The sequence below is a fragment of the Pezoporus occidentalis genome, unplaced genomic scaffold, assembly GCF_034315485.1.
Source record: "Pezoporus occidentalis ecotype Australia unplaced genomic scaffold, CSIRO_AGI_Poc_V1 ctg92, whole genome shotgun sequence".
In the NCBI taxonomy this organism is placed as follows: Eukaryota; Metazoa; Chordata; class Aves; order Psittaciformes; family Psittacidae; genus Pezoporus; species Pezoporus occidentalis.
The window spans coordinates 1585362-1612285 of record NW_026916284.1 but is presented as its reverse complement, the minus strand read 5'-3'; the positions used below and the strand labels follow the sequence as shown (position 1 = coordinate 1612285).

Genomic DNA, 26924 nt, shown 5'->3' with positions numbered 1-26924 from the left:
CTTCTAATCCCTCTAAAACTGTCAGCAATGTATGTGGGGGATACAGGGGGAGGATGGGGGCATCGTCCCCTAAAAAGCAAAAGAGCAGAAGCCTGTGCCCTGCAGAGGTGTCTCAGAGGCACAAAGAGGAGATTAAGGCTGAAAGGCTACAGCCAGGCAAGGAGTCTGCTGGAAAAGGATGGGAAGAGCACACTGGGAAATATTTTGGATGCCTGACAAGGAGACACAGGGACCATCTGGGCAAGGGGAGGAAGGGCAGGGTGCCAAGGGGAGGCACTGGAAGGAGCAGCCCAGCCAGGGGAAGGCAGGTCTTCCCAGCTGTGTGTGCAGGACCCGCTCCCACCCTCCTCTTCCTCTCCTAAAGAAGTGAAGTAACAGGTTGGAGCCCTCCTCTTCCTCTCCTAAAGAAGTGAAGTAACAGGTTGGAGGCACTGTGGACACTTGGAAAGAGGGTAACATTAGCAAAGCCCCTAAAACTGCCATCTGATCTGCCTTCCAGCTTGCTCTAAAGCTCTTTCACAATGTAGGCACTATTAAAGAGGGTAACATTAGCAAAGCGGCATTATCCTAATATGGTTTTATTCCTCCCCTACTCTTCCATCCGGGAAGGGTAAGCACCATACAGAGAGCATCCCTTCTTCACTGATACACAGAGACCTCCAGCCCTGCACGCTCAGCCCTTTGTCCCTCCTGGGGACAGCAAGGCTCCACCTCTCCTGAAACAGTTTGGGACGTGCTGGTAGGAAAAGCTGCACAAGCCTAGAGTATGGCTAAGGGGTATTCCTTGAGAACAGGGTCCAGCTGGTCCTTTGCTCACCTACTCAAGGCCACCAGAGACAGCGGTGACAGCAGGTTTTGGGGATACGGATGTCTGCTCGCGTTGGGAAGAGAACCAGGACCCAGTAGCTCATTTTTCACAGGGCGCTGAGCAGCCATTAGACATTAATGACTTTTGGCAACTCCTGACCTGGGTCAGATTCAAAGCAATGACCCTAAAGGGAGAGGTTTTGCTTTCCCCAGCAGCAGCCCCTGGGAGCCATCCTCCACTGTGCTTAGAAAGGAAAGGCAAGGCAGCGAGGTCCTCAGCTCTGGCACAGGGTAACCCTATCAACATGCACTGCAGATAGAGGCGGCTTTTTCCCCGGGAGGAATCAAAGCCTCATTGATATGTGAATTATGAATGAAACCTTAAGCTTTTAAACTTTTAACCTGTGCATTTCTAAGAAAGTCTTAATTTAGCCAGAGACACGGCAGGAAAGAACAATGGTTCAGGGGAAGGAACTGGATTTTCTGGACCTTTAAAATACACCCTTGTTTAAGATGAATATTTCATTTACCAAGCCATTCCCAGAGGGGAAAAGAAATCCTGATCCACACTGACCAAAGATGTGGACTGAAATCTGAGTTACAATGAAACTCATGGATCAAACTCACTTACACTGACACTGTCCCCTCCTTCAATTCCAGCTCTGGAACTGCTTTCTGGGCAGCGCCCAAGCTTCTCGCTCCTCCTCTCACCCAAGCTTCCAACCTTTAGCGATGAACAAAGCACTGAACATCTCCCATTCCCTGGGTCATGCAGCAGTCCGGAGCCTGGCTGTCCCCTTTACCACCCAGGAATGGGAGCCACCACACCACTGCACGCTCTGCTTCCCACCTTCAAGCATGTTTTAGGCCAAGCCTTGTGCTGTCCTGCTCCACGCAGCAGCTGAGACAAGCTCAGGGACAGGCTTTACCCATCTCTCTGTTGTGAGTTTATCCCCAGCTGAAGGCATTGAAAAGCTGGGGCCAGGACAAAGCCCTGGGGAAGGCAGGAAAGCAATAACAGCGATTCCATGCGACAGAGGTCAGGGCACCTCACACCAAAGAAAATCAGGGAGGGTCAGTTCAGTGGAAGTAACACTCATTAGAAGAATAAACTATCTAATGAAGAGGGTGGGGGGTGCTTTGCTCGGGTCCGGTGAGGCACTGTCAAACCTTATAGCATCGATTCCAATCCTTCCCAGCTCCCGCTGCACTGGAATTCACCCAAGCGCTCGCCTTGCTGACCAGTGCTGAATGAGATTCTGTTTATTTTCTAGACAACGGCAGGCACATTGCTTCCATCAGCAGCAGAGCTGGCACAGAGCTGGGATGTGAGCGAAGCCAGGAACAAAACAAGCCAGAGACTCCAGTCTTCTGCCCTACAACAGAGCATTCTCCAGGAGAAGGGTGCAGGCTGTGCAGAACCCAAACCCAAAGGGCAGGGAGGATACAGGTGACACAGGAAGCCCGAGATCACCTCCAAACAACACAGCTGTATGCAGCACCATGTTCCCCCACCAGCAGATCCTGGTTGACAATGTTATCTGGACCCAGATAAATAAGGTGCATTTGTATTTGAAGCCTTTCACACTTCAGAGCTTCATTCACCCACAGCTTCCCCTACATTTTAGGTGTTCAGATCATCTAAAACACCAGTTCTGCTTGCTCAACACCTGCCAGTTATCCGACTACTTCAGCACCCCAAATGAAAGGCAGCTTTGAAAACATAGGCCCAATCATGATATTCTGCAACTCAATGAGCCATTAGACCTCACAAGCCTGGTGGGTCTGAGGATCAGGACTTTAACAAATGAGCAAATTGTGCTGATGTGCCTCAAGAGGCTCCAATCCCCGGCTCTGAGCCCAGAGGCATTAGCAGGAGGGATATATATCTGTTTCAGCAGCCCAGGACAAAGCCTGTTACATCAATTTAAATCAGTAGTGGAGGTCTGAAGCAAAGCAGACAACGAGGTGACACTGTCTTAAATCACCACATGAGGGTCCTCCAAGAGCGTGGAGGTCCAAGCCGTGAGGGAAGGTCCTGTTCCAGATGGGGATGAAGCAGCACTAAGCACAAAAGCCCCAGCTAAGGCAGGGCTGAGAGGAGGAGATGGGGTGGGCAAGCCTGGGCTCCATCCATGGGACATGAACCCAAGGTCCCCAAGGCTTGCCCCCCACATCTCCTTCTGGGTGGCAGATGATGTTGAGAGGGAGGAATCAGGCAGAACTGGGGCAAGAAAGGCAGAGGGAAGGCAATGCCGCCCTCGGGTCTGCAAGGATTAGACTCAGCCACATCACTGCTAAATGACCTTTGAAGGTCCCTTCCAATGCAAACTCTTCTCTGATTCATGAGCCAGCAAAAGCTCCTCATTGGCACAGGGAAGGAAAAAGAAATGTTAAAAAAAATAAGGATCACTCAGCCACAAATTATAAATAAAAGAGATGAAAGCTGCGAGTCAAACCAAACAAAGCCCCAGGTGGCTCCTGGCCTGGGGCTCCCCTGCTAAATTTAGTTCCTCTGTTCTTCCCCGAGCCGTGCGCTTGGATGACTGTACACTTTGGGAGCATTTACTTTACTGCAGCTCCCTAAAACGTCACACATTTACTTTACACATTTACATTTGCTTTAACATCCCTACACAACAGGATGATCCAACCTAGGCATCAACGTCAAAGGGGAAGGCAAGGAAGAGCCACGTGGACCTATCCCTGCTGTGATGACCAGCAGGTCTGGGTCCCTAAGCTGGTCTGGAGCGGCTGAAGAGCTGGTTTCTGGCCATGCTGGTGCATGCACAGGCCAACATGACCACAGGGACAGCAGGTCTGTGTCAGGATGGATGTGCAAGAACCTGCAGCCCATCAGCACCTATCCCATAGCATCCCTCCACAGGGTGCCTGCTTTGCAGCCACCACACATTTCTTCCACCAAGAGAAAAGGCAGTAGGCTCACAGAAGCATCCTATACAGCAGAATGTATTTAAATACCTAATGAAGGAATAAATCTGTGAGAGGGAGACATTTACTGCATACTTATTCACACAGAGCCTTTGTGCCAGCAGGGGCAGCGGGGGGGAAGCGGGGCTACGACTGCACCTGCGCCTCTGGCCGCTCTGCCAGGGTAATGAATATGGCAGGATCCTATTAAATGAGACTCTACCTGTCAGGGAGGATATTGAGCACTCCCAGCCTCCACATCCATCCCAGGGAACTCGTCTCTGCTACGACAAGATGCAGCGCCTTATCGACAGGGCCTTCCCAGGGGTCTCGGAGGACACACAACATGCTTGGGAGGGGACAGAGACTGATGGGGCCACTTTGCAGCACCAGTTTACCTCTGCATAAGAGCAGGGCTCTTTGTTTTCAATTCCCCCCCCGGGCAATATGTCAGAGGGTAGAAGCCATGAACTGGTAGGTCATCCCATAACACACACAGGGCTGAAGGCCAAGGGATGCACTGAAGTAGAACCCCAGACCAAAGGGTGTGGGTAAAGGTCCCAGTAAGACAACTAAGCCCTACTTGTGCCATCAGGCTCTGGAAATGTAAATGCGTTCCCTTGAGCATGGGCCTTCTGCTGTTTTACTGCAGGTGACAAAGCACAGTTTGGTTTTGTTGTTCTAAAAGGGTGAGAACAACCAACTGCATCAGAGCAGGGAAGGAGCAGAAGCAAGCTCAGGTGGGATACTGGTACCTATTGTGTTTGTCTGGGTTTGATGCAGAAATGCCAGAGCCCATCCAGGCTGAGCCATACCCCACATCCCTCCCACTTGCTGCCCGAGAAGCCACAGAACAGGAGCTGCCATGAACTTGCACATTTAAACCCAAATGCCATGAGCATCACACACAGCCCTCCCTGCCTTGTGCCATTGAGCCATCACTGCACACCATCAGCAGCACAGGCGGGGGAGAGGGGGGTTTGGCACTTCCCTGCAGGGCAGGAAGGCAAAGCACAGAGCAGTACAAGAGCTCAGCCATTCATAGTGTTTTACACTGCAGAGAACTCACTGCACTAGCAAGTATTCCAGGCGGATGCTGTGTGATAGAGCAGTAGCACCCAGTTCGGACCAGCATCCCCCAGCATCCATACGCCTCCAGCCATTACTCAGCCGGTTTTCTCTCCCCCATCTTGCCCTTTGCTTGCCCTCCTGCCTGCCCTCCCCCCCATCATACAAAAGGTCAGGTTTGAAATTCAGGGGTTAGAGGCAAGAAACGTAGCGGGGTCAGGGGTGAGAGAAGCGGAGAGGGGAGGAATGTCACCTCTCCAACCATCCGCTTCCAGGGATCAGCCACCACAGAGCTCCTGCCCGGCACAGGGGTGCTTGGATCCACTGGGACATTGTGGTGGGGGCTAATGGGGACAGAGGAGGGTGCTCCTATCCCTGGGCGGATGCACACAACCCTGCCCCTGCTCTCCTGAGGGCTTCCCTCCTCTTTTGGGTTATCTCAAGCTTATCAAGATGCCAGCAAAACCAAACCTAACTGCTACCCCCCCCCAAAGCAAAGCTACAGCAGAAACGAGAGTGAGAGGAAATTAAAGATTTGCTCAACACATCTGGAGTTCCCATCTTCCATCTGCAGAGCTGAGCAAGGCACCCAGAGAAAGCAAAGGTCCTTCAGGCTCCCCTCCAGGTGCCTGCTAAGGGTTGCAAGCTGGGTCTGGGGTGAATAAATCATCCCACACTGCTTATGTCATCACTTATGCCCTAAACATTAGCTTCTGGGTTTTTTCTTTAGCCTACATTATCACATACACTCACTAACTGCCAGACATCCCCATTAGCTCTCCTTTTCCACACTGCTTCTCCTGCTGCTTGAAGCACCACAGCCAGAGCCAGTCACTCTGGGAAACCCTGAGAGGATTCCTTCCTGCTCAAGGATTTCACATTGGCCTCTTTCAGCTGAAAAGGCACAAACCACTCCTATACCCAGGAGGAAATGAATGCACTGAGCATCCCACCCAGATCACAAGACAGCAGAGAGCATGAGATGAGCACGGCGCTGCCACATCCCTCCCGGAGCATCCTTGGAGATGAGCCATCACCATGTGTGTGTCCCCGAGCAAGTGCAGATGCAATCATGCCCAGGAGAAAGGGCAGCCCCATTCCCAGGGAAGGTAGAGATCTCCAGCTGAGGAAGCGCAGCTGCAACTAGGGAATGTGCTGTGAGAGCAAAAAACTGCTGTTTTCATGTAAATGCCCCTAATAATAAAGGGGAGAAGGAAGAAAGCAACACAGACAAACAAGTACTAGTACGTTTGTGCTAGAGAAGCAGAAATGATTCTAAAAAGAGAACTTTATCAATGTTTTCCAGAAGGCATTGGCTGGTCTTTAATGCTCCTTGAGGAATAACACATTGATCCCAGGGAACCCAGGCTGCCGAGTGCCTCTGATCCCAGGTTTCTGAACATCCCCAGCCTCGCTGCAGCACACTTGAAAAACTGGTTTGTTTCTCAAGCAAATACTGAGCCCCTCTCCTTGCACCCCATCACTGGTATTTTGTGCTGTTTGCCCTGGATCTGCACACAGCTTCTGCAGCCATTGCTGCTGCATTTCCATGGCAATCCCAGCTCCAAAGCTGCTGGGATCAACCTAACCCCAGGCAAACCCCACCAGCAGCAACAGCGTTTCCCTGTACACAGAGGGTTTGGTAATGGCAGCTGAGAGAGCAATCAGATATCTTGCTTTTACTGGTTAGGTGGACACCCTCCTCTCTGCGCTGTAATCATTAAAGCCTCACTGTTTCTCACAGGGTCAATGCTTTACTCTTGCATTGGGTTAAATCCAGTCCAAGCTGCTGAAATGAAATCCAAAGTTAAGTCTTTGGCGTTTACAGCTGGTGCATCCCTAGTCGCGCTCCTAAACAGCTTCCTGGAGTGAGAAAAGGAGCTCAGGACCTTCATCCCTTCCCCACGCAGCAGCATCCCACACACAGAGTTTAACAATCAGCAAGGAAATGGAAGACAACATGTGGGTTACATGAAGTAATTTTCAGATGAACTCCCTGAAAAGTCGGAAAGGAATGCTATCCCCTTTCCTGGTGGGAAAAGAGGAGGCATAAAGCAGCCCACTGTCTTTCAAACCTCTCGGTCTCTCTTCCACTATACCTGTCCCTCAACCTGTCCCTCTCCCAAATTATTCCAATTCTTTATTTCCCAAGAAAAAGCCCAAGTTCCCAGTGTGAAAAGCTCTGCACAAAGAAAGCATGAAAAGAAAACCAGAGAGGGTCCCCCTGCTGCCCTTTTGCTTCAAAGCTCTGCAGAATAATTTAGCCCAAATAGACTCCAGAGGTGGGATTGGTCTGAGAGCCAAAAGAAAGAAGGTGGGAGGAGGGGACACTGGGTTTATTCCAACTCTGCCATTCACTCATTTAAGCACCAGGAGAGCCCCTTCACTTCTGCACGCTCACTTGCATTCGTGGTACAGAGTCTCCCGGAGTGGGAAGCTTTAAGAGCATCAGGCAAAAAGCATCAAAGAAAGAAGGAACTGAAAGCAGGCAAAAGGAAGCTCTGGTTTTCCACTAATAAGCCACTGGCTGCAGGATGAGCAGGAAAAGCAAACACTGCATTAGTCAGCCAAATGTTAGCTCAGAGCGGGGAGGTTGCAGGCTGGGAACGCTCCCAGCCGCTCGGGAAGGTAAGAGCTCCCCACTGGAGCAGAGCCGTGTTTATTTGAAAGACCTTCTTTTCCCTCGGTGTCTCTTCCTCACCTTTTTTCCTGTGCTTTGAGCAGCTCAAGGGACCAGCTCTTGTTCTTTCCATCTAAGGGGGATCTCGAGATTGGCATCCTCTCCAAGCAGCAAATGCAAATCACTCTCCAAGTTAGTGGCAATGACCAAACTTAACAGGCCCCAATGGTTTTAATGAGCTGATGGGGGGGAGGAAGAGGCCGAGGGAAGACAAACAATTACCACCTACAGCCCCAGCAGCCCTTTGTGCTGCCTGCCTCGCAGGCTTTAGAGGATGCTCAGGCTGGTTCTCGTAAGGCCTGCAGGCAGGTTTATGAGATTAAAGCCCAGCACACAATAAATAATTTAGCAGCTTACCACAAAAAAAAAAACCCGTGCTGTATAAAAGCCAGGCTGTATGATGTATACATTCATTTTAAATGCACATCACTTTCATCTACATGTGTATCTTTGATGCAAAGACATGTAACCGAGCGAGAAGGAACAACCAGGAAAGGTGGCAGGGTCCCCAGCGGAGAAGCAGGCAGGGAATGATAGGATGAATGATGCTGAAGCCACTCACTAATTACCCCAGGCCTGCCCATGCTGCTGCCTGTGCTCTCCTGTTTGCATCCATGTCAAAGGAATATTAAACCCTCACTCAGCCAATTATCTCTCTGCCATCCTCTCCTGGTTCTGGTATTGATTGGTGGTGGCTGGTGGCACTTGCCTCAGCCTAATGCTGGCCAGGAGTAACATGCAAACCCCATGGAGCTGATGGCTTTTGGTCCTGCACTGGACAGCTTCAGCCCCACCAGCCATCACCCCTTTGGTGGGCTTGCATGGCATTTGCAGGGCAGCAGCACCTCAAGGCTGGCAGCAAACCCTGGAGCAGGGCACTGGGAAAAGGTTGTCATTTTATAGACAGGGAATGAATGCACAGGGAAACCTGCCCAGGAGGGAGAATTGCCTTTGTGACCAGAATACAGATCCCTTTCAGCTCGCTCAGCCCCAGGGGAAATGTGGCCAGGTACAGGGGTATAAATCGCAATGTGCAAATTCAAGTTAGAGAGCAGAAAATTGAAAGCTTGAGGAACACAATGTCAGCTCAACAGAACTAGTGGCTAACACGAGAAGGACAACAGGAGCCTGCAGTACCAACACGTCGATGCGGTTCCTTCCTTCCCCAACTAGCACCATCTGAGATTTCTTTGAGACAAATCTAATGAATGACCATAATCTTCCAAGCTGTAGTTAAGGTGACAGTGGGGAAAAAACCTCCAAAACCACAACCTAATCACATGGAAAGACTGAATCCATCAGACCCTCGGACAGTGTGCGTGCAGGCCAGGAGTTGCTACTATCGCCGGTAATAAGCAGCAGTCACATTTAGACTTAGCGTTTTGCTGTTGTTTTATTCCAAGTGGCAGCCAGAAAAGCCTATGGCCCTATCACAGACACCAGGAACATCTCCAGTGCAAAATCCATCCTGGTGCTGAGCTCTGACTATGGGCAGGGGTTTATCTCCCTCCTTTATTGCTCAGGCTGGGCTGACTGCAAAGAGCTCCCTGAAGGCATGAGAAACGTGGGCATCTGCCTGTCCATGCATCTCGGCAGTAATGGAAAGAGGGTAATAAAAAGCAGGGGGAGGTGGGAAGACCATGCATCATAACAGGCATAATGGACTAATGCTAATATAGAGACTGGCCGCATCCAATCCACGCTTGTCTGGCACATCCATAAATATCGGGCAGACGCTCAAGAGATGGATTTGCCTTCACAAACCAGGCAGTATTTTACAGCCCTGCTAACGCTGTCATTGCCCTGGCCAGCAGCAAAAAGCAACCGTAACAACAATGGGTAGTAAACTCGATTGTGGGATTGAGGGAATATTAGGCAGCATCAGTCAGATGCGTAAGGGAAACCCTAACAGCAAGTCCGATCACAAACCGCTGTTCATGAATGGCATTTCACCCCCTAATTGTCCCCAAATCCCAACCTTTTGCAGCTCAGGGGCTGTGCCAGCATGTGGGACTCTTCCTGCAGATTCCCCCGTCTCTCCCAACATATTCATGTTTTCCACATTTTGTTTTTCTTTTGCCTCAAGGAGGCATTTATAGAAGCAACATAGCATGGTCTTCTCACAGTATTTCTTGCCACCCGGGGATTTAAGATCTTACAAATGGACCAAAACCCCTGTTAGTTTGACCTCTGAGGATTTTAAAAGCCTTCAGAAAAAAATATATATAGTAAAGAAAGCATGAACTTTTTGACTCATGAATAGAAAGGCAGAAGTCTAACACTGCCCTACCCCCAAACCCCAACAACATCGAGAACACAGCAACTTCTGCACATTTAAACTCAGAGGGAAGCAGGGGACAGTCAGAAAGACCAACACGAACTCACAAAACAGCTTGGTATTTCCTGGTCTTTTTCACCAAGATTACTTTAAGAAGAAATGCATTCCTGAACCAGACGAAAATGTTGCTCTGCTTCTAGTGTGAAATGGAGGAGGAATAACTTCTGCCTCACTTCATGCTCATAAAGGAGATAAAACCTCTTCTTATACAAGCTGTGGGGCCTAATTATCTTCTAAATATATTAAAGAAAAAAACCTTATATGTACAAGAGGGGAAAACAGCCTTTTTAGGAACTATTTCCCAAGAGCTACTTTGGTAACTAGTTCCAAAGTACATGGACTGACGCACCTCAAAACTCCCCTTACCCTCATGAGTGCCGCTCGAGCTTTACTCCTGCCTGTATGAAAACCCTGGGAAAGGTGAGACATGAAATGTGTTTCCTATTTAAGGCTGTGTGCATCTAAAGGGAGGCATTAAGAGAGACTTCAAGTCAAACCTCCCAAGACTTTGTCAGTGCTAAGAGCGATGCAGGAGCAGGAAACAGATGCCCCAGGGAAAGCCCAGCAGCACATGAAGCCACAGGGACTGCACGGATAGGACAAGGGGTAATGTTTTAAAGTAAAAGGGGTTAGATTTAGATTACATATTAGGAAGCAAATCTTCCCCGTGAGGGTGGTGAGGTGCTGGCACAGGGTGCCCAAAAAGGTGGTAGAGATCCCATACCTGGAAACACTCGAAGTCAGGTTGGATGGAGCTTCGAGCAACCTGATGTAGCTGAAGATGTCCCTGCGCATTGCAGGGGTTGGACTAGATGTCCTTCAAAGGTCCCCCCTTGCAACCCAAACTATTCTCTGATCTCTGGAGCTGGCTGGTTTCCATGCCTAAGGCTGTCCAGACACTTGCAGCCTTTGATGGCTCCACTTCAGTTAGAAATGGGCAAAACAGAATAGTTGCACTCAAACATTTCAAGCTGATTTTTCAAGGTGCCTGAACCTGGGCAGGAACCAGAGTCACTGCCATCTCATAAGCCAAGAAACAGATGAAAGCAGACTCTGAGCCCACCTGCCTTGATTCCCATACACAGCCTTTCCTCAACAGCTGCCTCTCAGCTCTCCAGCAGCTATAACCATGCATGCCAACTCTTCTTTTTATCTTATTTCACTTGCTCTGCCAGGCAATAGATAACAGAACTAGAGAAATGATGGTGGGAGAAGAGGAGGCCAATTTTCCCTGCCTTTAAAAGGTGGCAGGGACATTCCTGAACTGCTTGAAACCAGAGTCTAGAGGGACTTGGCAGCTCCCTTGGCTTCAATCACTTTTCATGTTCCTTTTCAAATTCCAATTAATAAGATTCCAACAAATGTAAGGGACAATCGGACATTTTAGGGACACATTTCTGGGGTCACAGTTTGACAGCACCTTTTTACACAGATAGAAGCAAAGAAGAATTACTGTCTGAGGCTGGAAAACCCTTGTTGAGGGGGAAAAAGAATCCCAGCTTTTCAACCACACCAGAGTAAATCACCAGCAGCACAGTACCAAATAAATACCTCCTTATTTCACATCCTAGGGCAAGAAACAGAGACTCGTTTCTCAGACCTTTCAATTAAACAGCTTCTTCAGCCAAAGGAGACTCATGTGCCATCTCGCACCTCTGCTGAGATACAGAGGTCTGTGCTCCGAGGGGTGATGGATTGATCATCAAACCAGCAAAGCACCTGACCTTACAACCTATAGCTAAAACTAGGCATCTCCTTTGCAACATGCCTGCAAATGTTTCATTTTCATCTGTTCAATAACAGCCTGATGCCTTTTTGGCTTCTCTACACACTGATGCAACTGATTTTCTCCTAAAGTGCTACGGAATGTGCGTGGGGGTGATAATTAAGGATAAATTAAAAGGGTGAGATAACCATCCCCAGAATGAAGTCAGATAAGGACAGGTTCAGGCATAGATTTCATTGTGAAAGACCTATTTTATTCCCACTAATGGAAGAAATTAAATCAGCCAAGCTGAATAAAAACTACCACATACCAAGATGGAACAACACGCTTCAAGTTCCCCTTTCCCCTGAGTGCGTCATCCCCTCAGTTATCACCGTCCCTGGAAAAAGCAGCAGTTGCTTTCACTGAAAGCAAGGTCAGACATTACACACCACCCACTCCAGAACTCAACAGGTAAACATGCCTTTCCAATCACGAAAAGCAGTTACAGCACTTCATGCTCTTCTGCAGCACTTCTCCTGCACACAGACCCCAAGCAGCTCTCCATGGGTGACCTTGCACGCCAGAATTGATTCAAGCCACGTACGGAGCAGCTGCCATTGGGACAGGGTGTTACAAGAGCTCAGAACAATGCCTGACACCCATTTATCCAGGAGGATCCAGTGCGACTTGAGATGCACACGCTATCCTTCACCTCAGGGCATCTGAAATAACCAAACCTGGGTTCTTGCCTGTAGCACCAAAGTTTACGCTGAGGACAGACAGCGCAGAGCATCTTCCTTTGGAGGAGCAACCCCTGGATGCAGCGTCCACCAACCTACCAGAGCAGCTTGCTCCAAGCCCCTGTGTCCAACCTGGCCTTGAGCACTGCCAGGGATGGGGCAGCCACAGCTTCTCTGGGCACCCTGTGCCAGCGCCTCAGCACCCTCACAGGGAAGAGCTTCTGCCTCAGAGCTCATCTCAGTCTCCCCTCGGGCAGGTTCAAGCCATTCCCCTTGCCCTGTCCCTGCAGGCCCTTGTCCAAAGCCCCTCTCCAGACCAAAGCCTTACTGCCACTGGAACAACTCAGCTCTGGGGGAAAGCCAGGAACAACGTCACCATTACTGATTTTCCCTGGGACACATCCAGGAGCATACCCAGCTCATGTGAACACAGGCACGGGATAGCAAGGCCACAGGCTCCCACTGCAGGAACTGCATTTTTCCTACAGCAGCCATGAACAGTACGGTGGTAGAATAATACATAGACGGTGCACTGTCAGACATAGAAGAGACATTTATTTATTCTTGATCACAAACAATGTCCTCCATTGACAAGCTGAATGAAGGGCACTTCACTGATTTATTAGATCTAATAAGAAGCAGACCTCTTGGGATGAAATACAAGATTGATTTTTACTGGTGAGCCATGCTGCTATCCCAGCCACTGCGCTCAGCCTGATGAGATGAAACCAGGCATGCACAGGGACAGAGAGAGTTGAAACAGCACTGGCTTGGGGAAATAAATGGGAAGATTTGCACGAGGAAGGGAAGGTGAAATGTAAGGAAACAAGGCTCGCAACAGCAGCCCTTCCAACTGAGGGTTACTCTTTTCTTCCTGCAATCTGTCTCTCTCCCACTTAAGTCCATATATCTTAAGAGCAGCAAAAGTTCAAGGGCAACTCCAATATGGATCTTGGGAAACCTCCAAGTCAGCCCCTGCCCATGATCTGCCTTTCAGAGAAGCTCCTCTAAATATAGCAAGCATAATTTCCACATCAGTCTCAGCATCCACCAGGCAAACCACATTAGCTGAGTTCCGTGGATGCCGTTTTCCATCAGGAAAAAGACAACTAGCACAGCAGTACTTAGCTTGAGGCCCTATTAATAGCAGTCCTAATTATATGGCTGCAAATTTAATTCATAGCAATGATTAGTGTCAAAATCAAAGGCATCACGCATCAATATTGATGGAATTGTATGAAGCCCATAAACAGAACAAGCAAGCCAACACATCCCCCCCCAGCAGTTAGTTGCTGTTAACTGTTGCATAAATGTCACTTCTAATTTCACTCAATGAAAATTGGTTTATTTCAGGAATCCACAGTTCTGAATGATGACAACTCTAACATGATCCCCCTTTCCCTTTCTCCCCGGCCATGAAGCTGAGGTGCTCTGGAAGGAGGGCTGGACCAAACACTCAGGTTCCCCATAGGAAAGACGCCAAGTTCATTGTCAATCTGCTCTTATTGACCTGTCAGCAGCTCTGGATCAACACCCCTCCAGCACACTGAACTCACAGCCAGGCTGCACGGACTCCATGGATGACCTGCCTGGGCTGCCCACATCACCCCGGCCCCGTGGGGCTCTCAAGTGGTGAGCTCAGCACGGGAAAGCTGCCAGCTGTGCCACAGGGCTCTACACTGCTCCCAAGCAAACGGAGAACTTATTCCTTTACCCCTGAGCCAGTGCTGGCTGCTGGACGGTGCAGAAAGGGACTTCAAATGTACACAGGAAACAGGAATCCCAGACTGGTTTTGGTTGGAAAGGACCAGAAAGCTCATTCAGCCCCAACCCCTGCCATGGCCAGGGACACCTTCCACTGGAGCAGTTTGCTCCAAGCCCCTGTGTCCAACCTGGCCTTGAACACTGCCAGGGATGGGGCAGCCACAAAAGGAAGGGGTAGAGCTAAACAACTCTGAACAATACTGAGAGGGATGTCTGGGCAGGCAGAGGACCGGGGACATTCAGCACTGAGCTCCTTGAGAGGAGAGGCTGAAGCAGAAGCAGTCAAGTCCCAGCGAGCGTGCAGGAGGCAGTCAGGTGAAGAGCTAATGGGAAGGAGGACATCAGTGAGGTAACAGAGCTTTAGTAATGAATTCTCACTGGGGAAGCACAGACAAATTTGAAAGGTTTCAGAGCTGGCTCCTTGACTCCTTTCCTCCAGCTACACAAAAGCATCTTCTTTAAAACCCCAGTCTGAGCCACCAGCTTGTTTCCAAAGTAAATCAACAGCTGTGGGAGAGGGAATAGGTGTGAGGCCGCTTTCAGACATTAATTGTGCAGGTAGTCAAGCAAGGTGGTGAGCTGCAGGAGATAAGGAACCTATCTGCAAATCTCTGGCACTTAGAGGTACCTACATTTTTATCATCCTCCTTTCACATATGGGGAAAAAGATATGGAAACATTTACAGTCCTGAGTACTCCTGACTTTCAGACATGTCTGGTCTTGGAATATGCACAAGAACTGGAGAAAACCTGTTAACTTCCCACTGGGTCTGCAGAGAGAGTCCCAAGTGCCCCATAGCTCAGTGCAAAGCTGCTTCCTGTGGTCTCTCTTAGGCCATGTAAAAGATAATCCCATGCATCAGATAAGGAAAGATTTATTAAAGGCAAGGACAGGACCACGAGATTACAGAACATCATCATCCTCAGTCCCATGCACTGGAGGATGGCACTCCAGCCAACAATAACACAAGGCATGGGCCTCATCGGCTGCAGGCAGCTCTGATTTTTGCAGGCACCATGAAAGGCTGCCTGCAGTGAGCGCCTGGAATGAATCTGCTATGGGATGAACCAGTTTTCTTAGTGCCTGGTTACTACTGTCTCAAACAGGTAAAGGATCCCAGCAGCCCTAACTCCGGACAGCGAGGTGGAGGGGCATGAACGGATTAACTTTGCATCAGAAAGGTAGGTGCTTAATGCAGAAGAGCACAAGGAATTAAACCTTCCTGCTGTAACCCTACATAATTCATGGCACAAGACAGTAAATACCTGGTGTGCAGGCACAGGCTGTTTGCTTTAACTGCCTCTAAATAAGGTACCTACACAATGCCCCCCAAAACACTGCAAACACAAGCACTTGGCTGCAAGTCTGGCTTGAAGCTGGCTTGAATATGCATTTGCAATACGCTAAGGATGCCTCTTCCATCCATTTAGCTAGAAACATCCCAGTGCTCCCACGTGTGACAGCAGGGGACACAAGCAGGGAGGAGAGAGGGGCTCTGCTTTACAAGCTCACTCTCCCCCATGTTCAAAATTGTCCCACTGATGCTGGAGAGGCACCAGGGAGGCACCTCATTTACTACTACTCAGCACTTGCAAAGCGCTGGATGAATATTAATGAACTGATGTAATTAAAATGATGCAGACATTCAAGTGTAGTATCTGCCTGTCCTTGCATCTTCCTGGATAGATGAGGAAGAAATTCCCTGCTGCTTAAGGACACAAAAAATTAACAGCCTGCTGTGGATTACATTTGTTAACTCTTTCCCTGGTACAAAGCAGCAGGGTCTGCATTTAGCAGGTTCACTTAATGGTGTCATTTCTATTTCAGGGTAATTTGAAGGATCTCAGCTTTCCAGAGCAACACCTCTAAGGCTGGTTTTGCTGGAGCTGACTTCTGCACCCACTGCTGAGATGCAGCTCCCACAAACAGTCTTACACACCTCTGCCTGCAGTCCCCAACGCCATTCCACCCTCATTTTAAACATGGAACTCCTGATGGAGGACTGGTGAGGAGCCCACAAGAGATGCATGACCGAGCCTGACCAGCCTTTGGGCTGCACACACTGCAGAGCTGTTCAGAGGACTCCAAGAGGAGGCAATCCCAGCTGGATTTCAGAATCCTAAAACTCACCGTTTCCCCCCCCCCATCCCCTGTGCTGGGGGAGGAAACCAGCAGGAGCATCTCTTTGCCCTGGGCAACTAACCCCGGCTTTGTGATGCACAGGGTGAGGAATGTTATCTTCCAAGACTGATCAATCATCCAACTGTCAAAGGAAGAGTAGGAGGTAAGAGGCAGAAAGAAGCAGTAGGACTTTGCCCCGAGGCTTGGTTTCCAAAAGCAGCCAAGTTAACTCATTCCTATCTCTCCATGGCCAAACATCCTGCCACCACCATGGTCTTCTACACAAGGATTACTGGGAAACTCAGAACTACTGTAAGATTTCCATCAGCGTGTCAAAAAGAAGGGAAGATGTGAGACCCTGGACACAGCTTGCTGAGGTTCACTCAGAAATTGCAAACCAGCTCCTCACTTTAATCAGACTGGCCCATTATCGCCCTGATCATTTCTGCAATAGCCCCACAGACACACACCACAGCTCACTGAGCTTTGCTTCACCAATGCAAGGCTCTCTGTGAACCAAACCCTGTGATTATTGCTCCTGACTGGCTCCCAGTTTCACACTGGGAAACATCTGTAGGACACAGCAGCAGTTACACACCTCAGTCTCCCAAGAAAGATGAAAACTGGACCCTGGCCCTCCAAAGTCATGGAAATAAGCTTACCTTCTTCAGCTTGCCAGTCTTAGTCCCCACGAACACCACGCTGTACCCATTGTAGACATAGGAAGCAACAGAAGTCATCCGGTCCCGGCTGGAGGTGAAGAGCATGACTCCATCCACGGGCGTGGAGCCTCCCAGGGGCTGGTTGATGTCGAGCCCACAGAAGTTGTCATCGATGGGGACTGGCTGGAAAGACGAGGTTTGGGACAGCCGTGAGTGAAACACAGAGCACAGGGCAGCCCCACACATGCAGACGGGAGCCAGGGGTGCTGACAGCAGGGTGGCAGCCACCAACATGCCACCCCCTGCCCAGGGACCCTGCCAGCTTCAGCTACCTTCCCCAATGGCCAAGGCCAAGGCACGCTGCAGCTGCTCCAAAAGGCGTCTGGACAGGGCTGTGGAGGAGCCCTGAGTCCCACAGACACTTCCACTCTCTCTGGCATGAAAGGCTCAGCTCCAGGACAGAGATAAACCTTCCCCATGTGACCATGGGGCTGTGGGGAGTGCCGGCCTGCCTGCCCTGGAAAGGTAAATAACCATCCAGGGAATGGGCTCCAGCAACCACCCGAGCACTAAGAGGCACTCCTGCTCCTTCCACCGCTCCGCTGTGCACTCTCCTACAAACCACCTCTCTGTGCCTCAGTTTCCCTTCTATGACACAGGGAATATGGATGCTGGCTTCTCCCTGGAACACCACTTGCTACAAGCGAGGGAAAAGCCATTCTGCTGACAGCTAAAGTATTATTAAGCCACATCAGCTGGGATTGCTCAAGTGAACTCCTCCATGGCGCAGGCAGCAGGGTGGACATGGGTGGCCGCTCACCATCACACTGACTGCAGTCCACTTATTTTCCACAAGGGACATTAACTACCAAATGCTCAGGCACATCTAATTGTAACTGATGGGATGACTCTCCCCCGTGCAAGCCAGCACTCAAGATAATCTTCACCTTCCTTCTTTCATTTCATTTAACCCATATTTCTCTCTTCTCAGCAGCCAAGCTTACTATGTTTGGCAAAAGAAGGCCCCAGGGATTCCCAAGTCATCCCAGGAACCATCTACAAGTGAATAAAGATTAAAGAACTCAGCTGAATAGAACAGAAAAGATGTCACTGCCATTTGTATTTATCTTGTTAGGTTGCTGATACCACCCTCCTGCTCAGGGACAGGCAAGAGCTTTCCTCTTGCTTACAGAGCTCTGGGTTGGGAACAGCAAACACTTCCAGCAAGCTGCACACATGTATTCATCTACCTTAGTGCTACCCCTTCTTTTCATTGTCATCAATAACTCTCTGATAAGGCCATGGACTGGGTCTGTTCTATGTTAAGGGAAACTGAGGCACAGAATCATAGCATGGTTTGGGTTGGAAGGGACCTTAAAACACATCCAGTTCCAAACCCCTGCCACAGGCAGTGACACCTTCCACTAGAGCAGGTTGTTCACAGGGAAAAGCTTCTTCCTAAGATCTCATCTCAATTTCCCTTCTGTCAGTTTAAAGCCATTTCCCCTTGTCCTGTCTCTACATGTGATCCTGTTCTGCAAGCTCATGTTCCATAGGGTCACTGATACCAGTTCTCAAAGGCTACCACAGCCAACAGCCAGAGCACCCTTACCGCTTTAGTGCACTGGACATCCTTCCCCAGCAGCCAGTTGAGCTCCAGATTGCCTTCCCCTTGGTAGCAGGACTGGAGGCGGTCCTTGATCTGAGCGTTGATGGTGCGGATGGGGAAGACGCAGAGCGCAGAGTCGTCGGGCGGCTGGTGGTACTGCTTCTGGCCCTTGGAGAAAATGGCAAAGAGGACATCCTCCTGTGCCGTGATGTTGAGGGACCTGGCCAGCACATCCCCTGGCTTGGAGAGGTACGCTGCTTGCAGGAGGCGGTACTCCATGTCTCCCTTGGTGCAGCCAAAGGGCAGAGAGACATAGGAGTGGAACTTGGGGTCGTCTTTGCAGAGGCGGACAATGCGAGATGTGTAAAAGAGGTCGCTGGCGGAGTTGATGGAGACACCCTCTGGGGTCTCGGGTTGGACAGTCAGAAAATAGACAAAGTTGCCACTGGCAAAACCATAGATGTAGAAGATGTCAAAGTGCGAAACAAGGGCCAAGGTATCTGAGGGGATTTTGATGAGGGATGAGACAAAGTCACTGTGGAGCTCATAATCCAACATTGCCGACGACTCGGGGTCCCGGGGAAGTTTGCGGCTGGAGAGGGTGGGGAAATAATCCTGCTTCCCATCCACCGCCGTGCCGATGAAGAGCTTCCCATCTTCACCCTCCGAGCGCACAATCACACCATACATGGTGCCCGTCTTGTTGACGCTGGAGAGGTAGTGCTCCTTCTTGTGGGAGGGCTCCACCAAGATGAAGAGGTCATCCAGGCGCAGCAGCTTGCAGACCCCCTGGTAGAGGCTGCCACAAGCCAGCAGCCGGTTCTCAGAGTAGTCAATGATGAGCAGCTTGTTGACGTTGTTGGTGAGGGTGAGGATCTCGCTGCATGGCTGGACGATGAGGGGGGGGTAGCAGGATTTATTGTCCTCCTCAGGACCAGTTTTATGAGCTACTAAAATGGTCAGGTTACCGGAAAGCTTGTAAACCCTGTTGATAGCTCCAACGTAGACTGCTCCAGTGCCCTGGTGGACTGTTAGGTGGTTGAACGTCCAGTCCCGGTTCTCAGAGTGGAAAGTGCTGAACAAGGCATTGCTGGACACGTTTCGGGAGAGAGATGCCAGGAAGAGACAGAACAAAGCCACCGACCAGCCATCAGAGTCCAGTACCCGAGGCCAGTTCTTCCTCTGATCCATCCTGGGAAAGGCAAACTTTGTGCTCCCTACGTGTGTCCTGTGCCCCAGCAATGTCCCTCACATGGTTCTGAGGAAAGAAAAGAATCAGAGAGCAGAGGATTAGATCCAGTGTGCCCTGCAGATAAAATTCAAAGGAGATTTTCTAATTACACACTCCTTCAGATAAAGTGAGGATGTCTCTAAGCCCAACAAAAAATTAAGCAGGTCTCCTAACTTACTGGTAAACAGCTCAGGCTTGATGCTTTGCCACTTGGTTCAGCCTCTGCACATTAATTTGTTGTGTGGGTTAGCTGTTTCTAATGAACACTGCTCAGCCATGGGAGGGGATAATCAGCTTCAGCCCAAGACAAAGCCTGCAGCTCACACACCCAACCATCAATCTGCAATCTTGGCTAAAAGGATGTCTCCTGCAGGGTATGTTGTTGGAAGCAGCGGAGGAAATAAGAGGTGTTTTCTACCTTTGCATCCTCTACGATTTAATTCGGAAACCTGAGGAAGAAGTCTCACGCAGGCAAGTTCACTGAGCACATACACACCAAAGCTGCCAGCATCCCCCCTTCCCAGAGCCAGAAGCAGCTCTGAAGGTGCTTCTCAGGCTTCATCAGGTACTTTGCTCCCATTGGGGTGGGAGGCATGTGGTTGGATCAGGAACCCAACACTGCCAAAAGCATGGTGTGCAGGGAAAGCCTGGCTGCCCATCTGGGTGCCTTGAACATATTTCCTGCTCTAACAAAACCTACACAAAGCAACATGGGGTCCAAAAGACCCAACACCACCCAAAATGTCCATACGCTGTTTGAGATAGCTCTGTGGATAACATGAGTATGCTTTGAGTGATGTGCCCTCACTCATAAAGACAAGGCAAGGTAAGACTTGAGGCAGAGACCTCTTGCCAAAACCTATGTGGAAATAAGGCACAACACACAGGCAGATTTAGCTGCTCTCTTTGTGCGTGCTCCCACAGCATCAGACCCAAACGACAGCTGGAGCCCCACTGAGGCTGGGTCCCATCCTCCCGGCTCACACGGGTGCTCTCAGCCTGAATCAGGAATCAATCACCAGGCTGGAATTTCCTTAGGAAGTGGGTGTGCGCCTCAGAGACGCTCCAGCTGAGAGAGACGTGGTCACATCAGAGCTTTCCACCTCGGGCTCCTACAAGGCAGCTGGAATTGATGCCAGTCAAGCGCTCTGCCAGGCAGCAAGGACCCAGCAGAGCTGCTCAGAGGAGCCAGCCTTGAGGCAGGCACCACATAAGGTCCCCGAGAGCATCCCTGCACTGGGGCTCTGCACCTCCCTTGTCGTCACAGACAAGACACTGGATTGTGTCTCACCCTTGTTATCACCTCCAGACCTGACGTGACTTGAACCCCTGGCTTGACTTCAGCCTTGCACATCACCAAAGATGCATTTGAGTGTCTGGACTGAAAAGAAAAAAAGCCATCACAAAGTTCTCCTTTGTTTCAAATTATGCATTCCTTGCTCCAGCCTGGAGCCAGGAACCATTTCAGCCTGCTGTGGTGAATGATGCTCTCCACCGCCTTACAGCACCACAGAGGCTGAGGATGAGACCCCATTTCACCTGCATTCTCTGCACCAAAGCCCCATCACCTCCCACCACGGCCATGCAAGCCCCAAGCACACACACCAGGGAGGTATTTGCCCTCCCTGCTGATGTACCTGGACTCTCCTCCCTTGCCCTGTGTGCAGGTGCAGGAGGCTGCTCCCCAGCACAGCCCGGGCTCTGCTGTTCTCAGGGCTTAGCTGACGCTGATCTCCATTCTGGTATTTCAAACCCCAGCACTGCAAACCTGCACCGAGCTCGTCAGCAAGTGTCACCCAACAGCCGCTCCTCAGGCCTGTTACCGCCGGGAAGCAGAGACGGGTGTTTCTGAGAGGGGACAAAGGAGCTCTGCCCCCGGCTGCACGTCGCCGTGTCACTGACAAGGCAGGAGAAAGAGAGCGGTAATGGGTTTCTGCTTCTGCTCATAGATACAGGTCCCCAGCTGATTGCTTCTTAGTGCCAGTCTCTTAATTTCTACCTTGGGCTGAGGCAGTTTCTCTCTCCGCCAGTGAGGACACAGACCCTGCTGCATGCTTGTCCTTGTTCGGATGGTTGTGGCCAAAAGCAGCTGCCTGTGCTGCAGACCCCAACGTGCCGGGGTGACCTTCCCAGCTCTCCCCATTGAATTCCCAAGTGAACACCCCAAAATTATTATCTGACTCCAGAATCTTCCTACAGAACACAAATCAAATGGTTCTTGAGGATGTGCTCCGAGGAAGGCTCACACACACGAGGGCTGCTGGTGACCCATGGTGGGCACCAACAACCTGATCATAGACAGCAGCTTTGATCTTGGATAACACAGCAGTGCAGCATAAGCCACAGGTCTCACTGGCAGGGAGATGTACCACATCTTGTACCCCACAGGGAACCCTGCACCATGGGAGAGCTCAAGAGGGATCCAGAAAGCTGGGACAGGAGCTGCTGATACAGGAACATCTGAACTGGTGTCAGAGCACCTTCAGATCAATGCACAAGGTCATGGCAGAGCACCTCAACATCAACATGTAAGAAACCTTGAGCACTGCTGTTCCCAAAGCTCAGACATGAAACCCAACTGCCCTGGCCTTGGGGAGGGCATGGAGGTGATGGCTACAGCACCACAGGGTACAGAGAAGACAGGTTCTGCCCTCGGCAGCACAAATGGGCTCTCCTCCGAGGCCAAAACATCCCTCATAACACAAGTCCCAAAAGAAAGCATCCCACCGTTTCTCATTCCTTAGGAAGAGATGCTTCTGGGGCAGAGGGCTCTGATTCCAGAGAAGCCCAGAACGCAAAAGAGATTCAGCAGGGAACAAGGAGGCTCTGCTGTACAGCTCCACACACACCAGTTTTCCTGCTCGGCAGCTTTCCAATATTTAAAATGTTGTTCCATTACAAAGTGAGAAAAGAACAGGGCAAGCTAGAAATTAATACATTTAAATAATTGAAGGTGATATACATATGGGCCAACAGAAGCTCTTCACGTAGGCCACAGCAGTTTTATATCCCTCCCAGCAACGTTTTCATTCAGGAACAGTATAAAAGCCAGAGCCAGGCTGGGGCTGTGGGTGCAGCAGAGCTGTCAGTGAAGCCTCGCTCCTATGCGGTGCCTTGCAGAGAAGGTTTTGCAGAGTATTTGCGAACAGTCACTGCCAAAGGCAGGAGAAATCATCCAGGAAGAGGAATCTGCACTTTCAAACATCATTTGAAGACAACAGAGCACGGCCATGAGCTGACATCCTACATGAACAAGCCAAGGGGAAATGATCCATCCCTGACTCCAGGTCACCCACTGCAGGAGCTGCTCCTACCAGGTCCCCACTAGCCCAGAGCTGGGGCAACACGTGGGTGAAGAATACAGATGAAGCAGCGTGAGCAGCAGGTTGAGGGCTTTAACCTGCCCAAGGGGAGACTGAGATGAGCTCTTGGGCAGAAGCTCTTCCCTGGGAGGGTGCTGAGGCGCTGGCACAGGGTGCCCAGAGAAGCTGTGGCTGCCCCATCCCTGGCAGTGCTCAAGGCCAGGTTGGACACAGGGGTTGGAGCAAGCTGCTCTAGTGGAAGGGGTCCCTGCCCGTGGCAGGGGTTGGAGCTGCAGGAACTTTAAGCTCCCTTCCAACCCCAAACCATCTGATGCATTCTATGATAGACATCAACCATCAGCATAAACCCACTGCGTGCCCTGCAGAGGAGTTTGGGGATGGCTGGGTGCAGCTGGGGAGTTAAACACCAGGCAAACAGGAGAGGAGGCAATTTTAACTCTGATCCTTAATACTATTTGACCATTAATTCTTCCTTTTTCTTTTTTTTTTGGAAGCCAGTTTAAAATATGGCCTTCAAAGCAATCTAAAGCTATTAGTAACACAAGGTGAAAGAGAGAGTAAATTCAGGGACACAATATAAACCCAAGCAGCTGAAAGGCCTCAATTAAGCTGAAAGGAGTTATCTGGTATTTAAATAATTATTAGATTGAAGGAATAATCACAGCTCTGAGCTGATTTTTTTCCCCCACTGTCATCCTAATGGAGGCTATAATATTATTATTCAAATGCCCATGATTCTCATTGAGGGGGGATGAAAAAAGGGCTCATTTAATCTCCATGCGACAGGGCTTCAGGAGGCCCGATTAGTCATTTCTCTTATTTCAGCTGTCACTCACTCCCAGGCACTACAGTTTGTCATTAGTGGCATTTTATGCACATACACACACACACAAATGAAGGAAAATTAAAGCAAAAGCAAAAAAAGACTCTCCTGTGGAAGATGATGGATCAAAGGGACAAGTTTTGTCACCCATGTGGCACCTGCATTTGCTTCTTGCCCTGGGGTCCTTTCTTTTGGGGTACAGTTGGTCTCATGAGCAGTGATTCATACATTGCCTCCCATCCCTCATCCCTCGCCTCTGCCCTCCTGGGACACTCCATCCCCTTTGGAAGTGGGGCTTCCTGCAGCCCCGGCACCTCTGAGACACAGCAAATGCATCTGCACCCACCCGAGCATCTTCACTTCTCCCTCCCAGCATCCCAGTGCCACGTGCTTCTCCTGGGATGTCCCTGCATTGTTCCCAGCCCAGAGGCCACCAGGGTCACCAACCACGAGACACGGTGAGGGCAGAGAAGGCAATAATATCCACCAGGCTTGTTTTGCCCTAAGGCCATAGGGGTTTGGGGATCTGCCTCACAGAATGAAGCCTCCTGAGCAAGAACTGAGCCTGCAGGGAGTGGGACAACGGGCCCGTGACTGCTTCCTAATGGGGAGACAGATCCTGTCCCTGGCTCCGCAGGGCTGTGCTGGCAGCCGCAGGCAGGAACCCGCTCCCCCAGAGCTGTTTATTCACAGGGATGGTATTTCACAACCTTGTCAGCTTTCTGAGAAAGAGTTAAGAGGGCAAAATACAGCATTGTGATTATTACTTCCTCCAGGCCTGGGACAAGGAAGAGGAGGGGAAGAACAAAACCCAGCCATGAAAAGGCATTTCCCTGATAACAAACACGATTGCCTGAATTATGCACAAAATTTGTCCAGACTTCAGATATTGGTTATACAATGCATACTGGACAAGCCACCCTCCTCCCCCTCGAGCACACACATCCCAACAGGTCTGGGGTAAAGAGAAACAGGAAATCCCTGCTGCAAGCCCCATCTTTGCAACTGCGTTTTGGAGAGCACAGTGCAGTGCTCTGACCTGACCTTATTCCTGGCTTTGTCCCAGACAAAGCTGGTTGATTCTATGACAGTGGTGACGAGCAAGCATAGCCACAGCTACCTGCAACCGCCAAGGATGCTGGCAGAGCAAGGAGGCATTTCTTGAACACTGACAAAGTCATCACTGGCTCCTCTGGCAAACCTAAAGCAGGACCGCAGCCCTGGCTCACATCCAGCTGTGTACTGCAGCTGGAGACATTTAACCCACCAACCCCAAAAGAAAGAGCTCCTAATGAACCCAGGACACCTAGGTGGCAGAAATTAGACCCCTTTTTCTTCCCCTGTGCTGCTACTTGACACCTGCAATCTGAGAAACCACAGCTGGCAGCTATTGAGCTTCAAGTACACTGCTGCCAAATAGCTTATAAATTACCTTGCACTGAGAGAGGTGCTGGGAAAAGAGGACTTTATTCACCATGCAGTCCCCGAGGACAGGCCCAAGGCTGGAGACAACTCCATGACCGCAGCACGGAGCAGAGCAGACCCCGATTTTCCTGGATGAAATATGACACAAAGGGAAAATAACACTGCTTGAGTTTAACAGGTGATCAGTCAAGTTAGGGGAAGTCTCGGTTTCAGCCAAACCTCTGCAAACAGGCCACTGGCTTTGGATAACATTCAGCCATAAAAGTTAGTGGGCAGGAAGCTGTGATTCTCTAGTCCAGTCCCTTGCTGGAAGGACCAGTTATAATCTTCATTCAATAGGTTTCTCCTCTAAACTGTCTTTAAGGACCTCCACAAGCCCTCCAGGCAATCCAGGTCAGCATGTCCCTTCAGAAGTGCTTTTTGCTAGTTTCTTACCCAGGTCCTGATGGACCGAGGTTTATCCACCCCTCTTCACTGGTGCACCTGAGCATCCTTTGATTATTCATGAACTTGATTCCCAACAAAACACAGTTTAATGGATGGTGACCTCCGGCGCAAGCAGATTACACGATTAAGTGATTTGCCCAAGGCTGGTCAAAAGGTCCCCGTGGCAAAGGCAGGGGTTTTATCTGCCCAGCCTCTCCCTGGGTGACATCCATCTGCGCTTTATTACAGGAGAATATTACAGCGCGGCACAAGGGAGGATCACAGCGCGGCCACCGAGCTGGAGGAGTAAAATAAGCAGCAGCTCCTCCTGGCCTCACTCCAAGTGCACCACAGGCAAGTGAAGAACCCCAGCTTCAAATTAAATGGGTCCCCAGCCACTCCATTAAGCAGAAATCCTGAAACAGAAATCCTTTGGCTGTGCCAGGCCTGTGCAGTGAGTGGTGTTCGTTATCCCCACCGCTCCCTACGGCAGCCAGATGTATTTACACAGTAGCCACAGTGCTGTTCCCTAAGTAAACCAGGAAATTGTACATTTGTTAAAATTAGGTTCCGAGATGCTGAATCCCCGACTGTGCAGCTATAGATTTCACTCAGCCTGCAGCGCTGGGATGCTGAAGAGCAGGCCACTGCCTGTGTTTACTGGTTATGCCGCTCCAGAGTGGGATTATGAGCCACAACCACCAAGTCAAGCCTACAGAACTGCAGAGCATCGTGCTGCCCATCACTGCACCTTCCCCATCACACTATGAGGGTAGGGGTGGTAACGGCACCAAACCAGGGCAGGAGCCATCAGGATGAAAAGCAAAGGAACACACAAAGGGAGAGGTTCATCCCCACTGTGTGACCAGCACCACTGCCTCACTGCTTCTCTCCAGATTTCAGCTGCCAGGGATGATGCATTCCCATTGCAGAAGTGGAAGAAATTACCATCCACCATGGTGCCACTGTGGGATTGCAAGGACTCAGAAAAGCAGAAAACAACAGCAAAAGCCCTTAAATTAGCAACAAAACTGAAGCAGACAGGTTGATGTAGGAGAGAGCCACACAGCACTGAAGAACCCTTCAGGGACCATTAACCAGCCATCGTCAGGCCTGTCTTAGTGGAAGTATGTGCTATGAACTGCAACCAACACCAGCATTATCAGCCACATGAAAGAAGTGCCTTTACCTCTCGAAGCCTCTTTACACAGGGTCACCTGCCCTTTTAAGTGCATCACTGGGGTGTTTGATGCAGTTTTTGAACGTG

At 50.2% G+C, this 26924-nt stretch overlaps 1 protein-coding gene across 1 annotated transcript in view; it reads right to left on the bottom strand.

Moving 5' to 3' along the window:
- Positions 1 to 26924, bottom strand: part of PLXNA2 (plexin A2) — a 244365-nt gene that overhangs the window by 120581 nt on the left and 96860 nt on the right. Inside the window, exons 10-11 of the mRNA XM_062605617.1 lie at positions 18433 to 19687; positions 16821 to 17003 (exon numbers count right to left, since the gene is read on the bottom strand). Of these exons, the coding sequence (XP_062461601.1) occupies positions 16821 to 17003; positions 18433 to 19620 (1371 nt within the window). The 5' untranslated portion in view covers positions 19621 to 19687. The remainder of the gene's footprint in view (positions 1 to 16820; positions 17004 to 18432; positions 19688 to 26924) is intronic.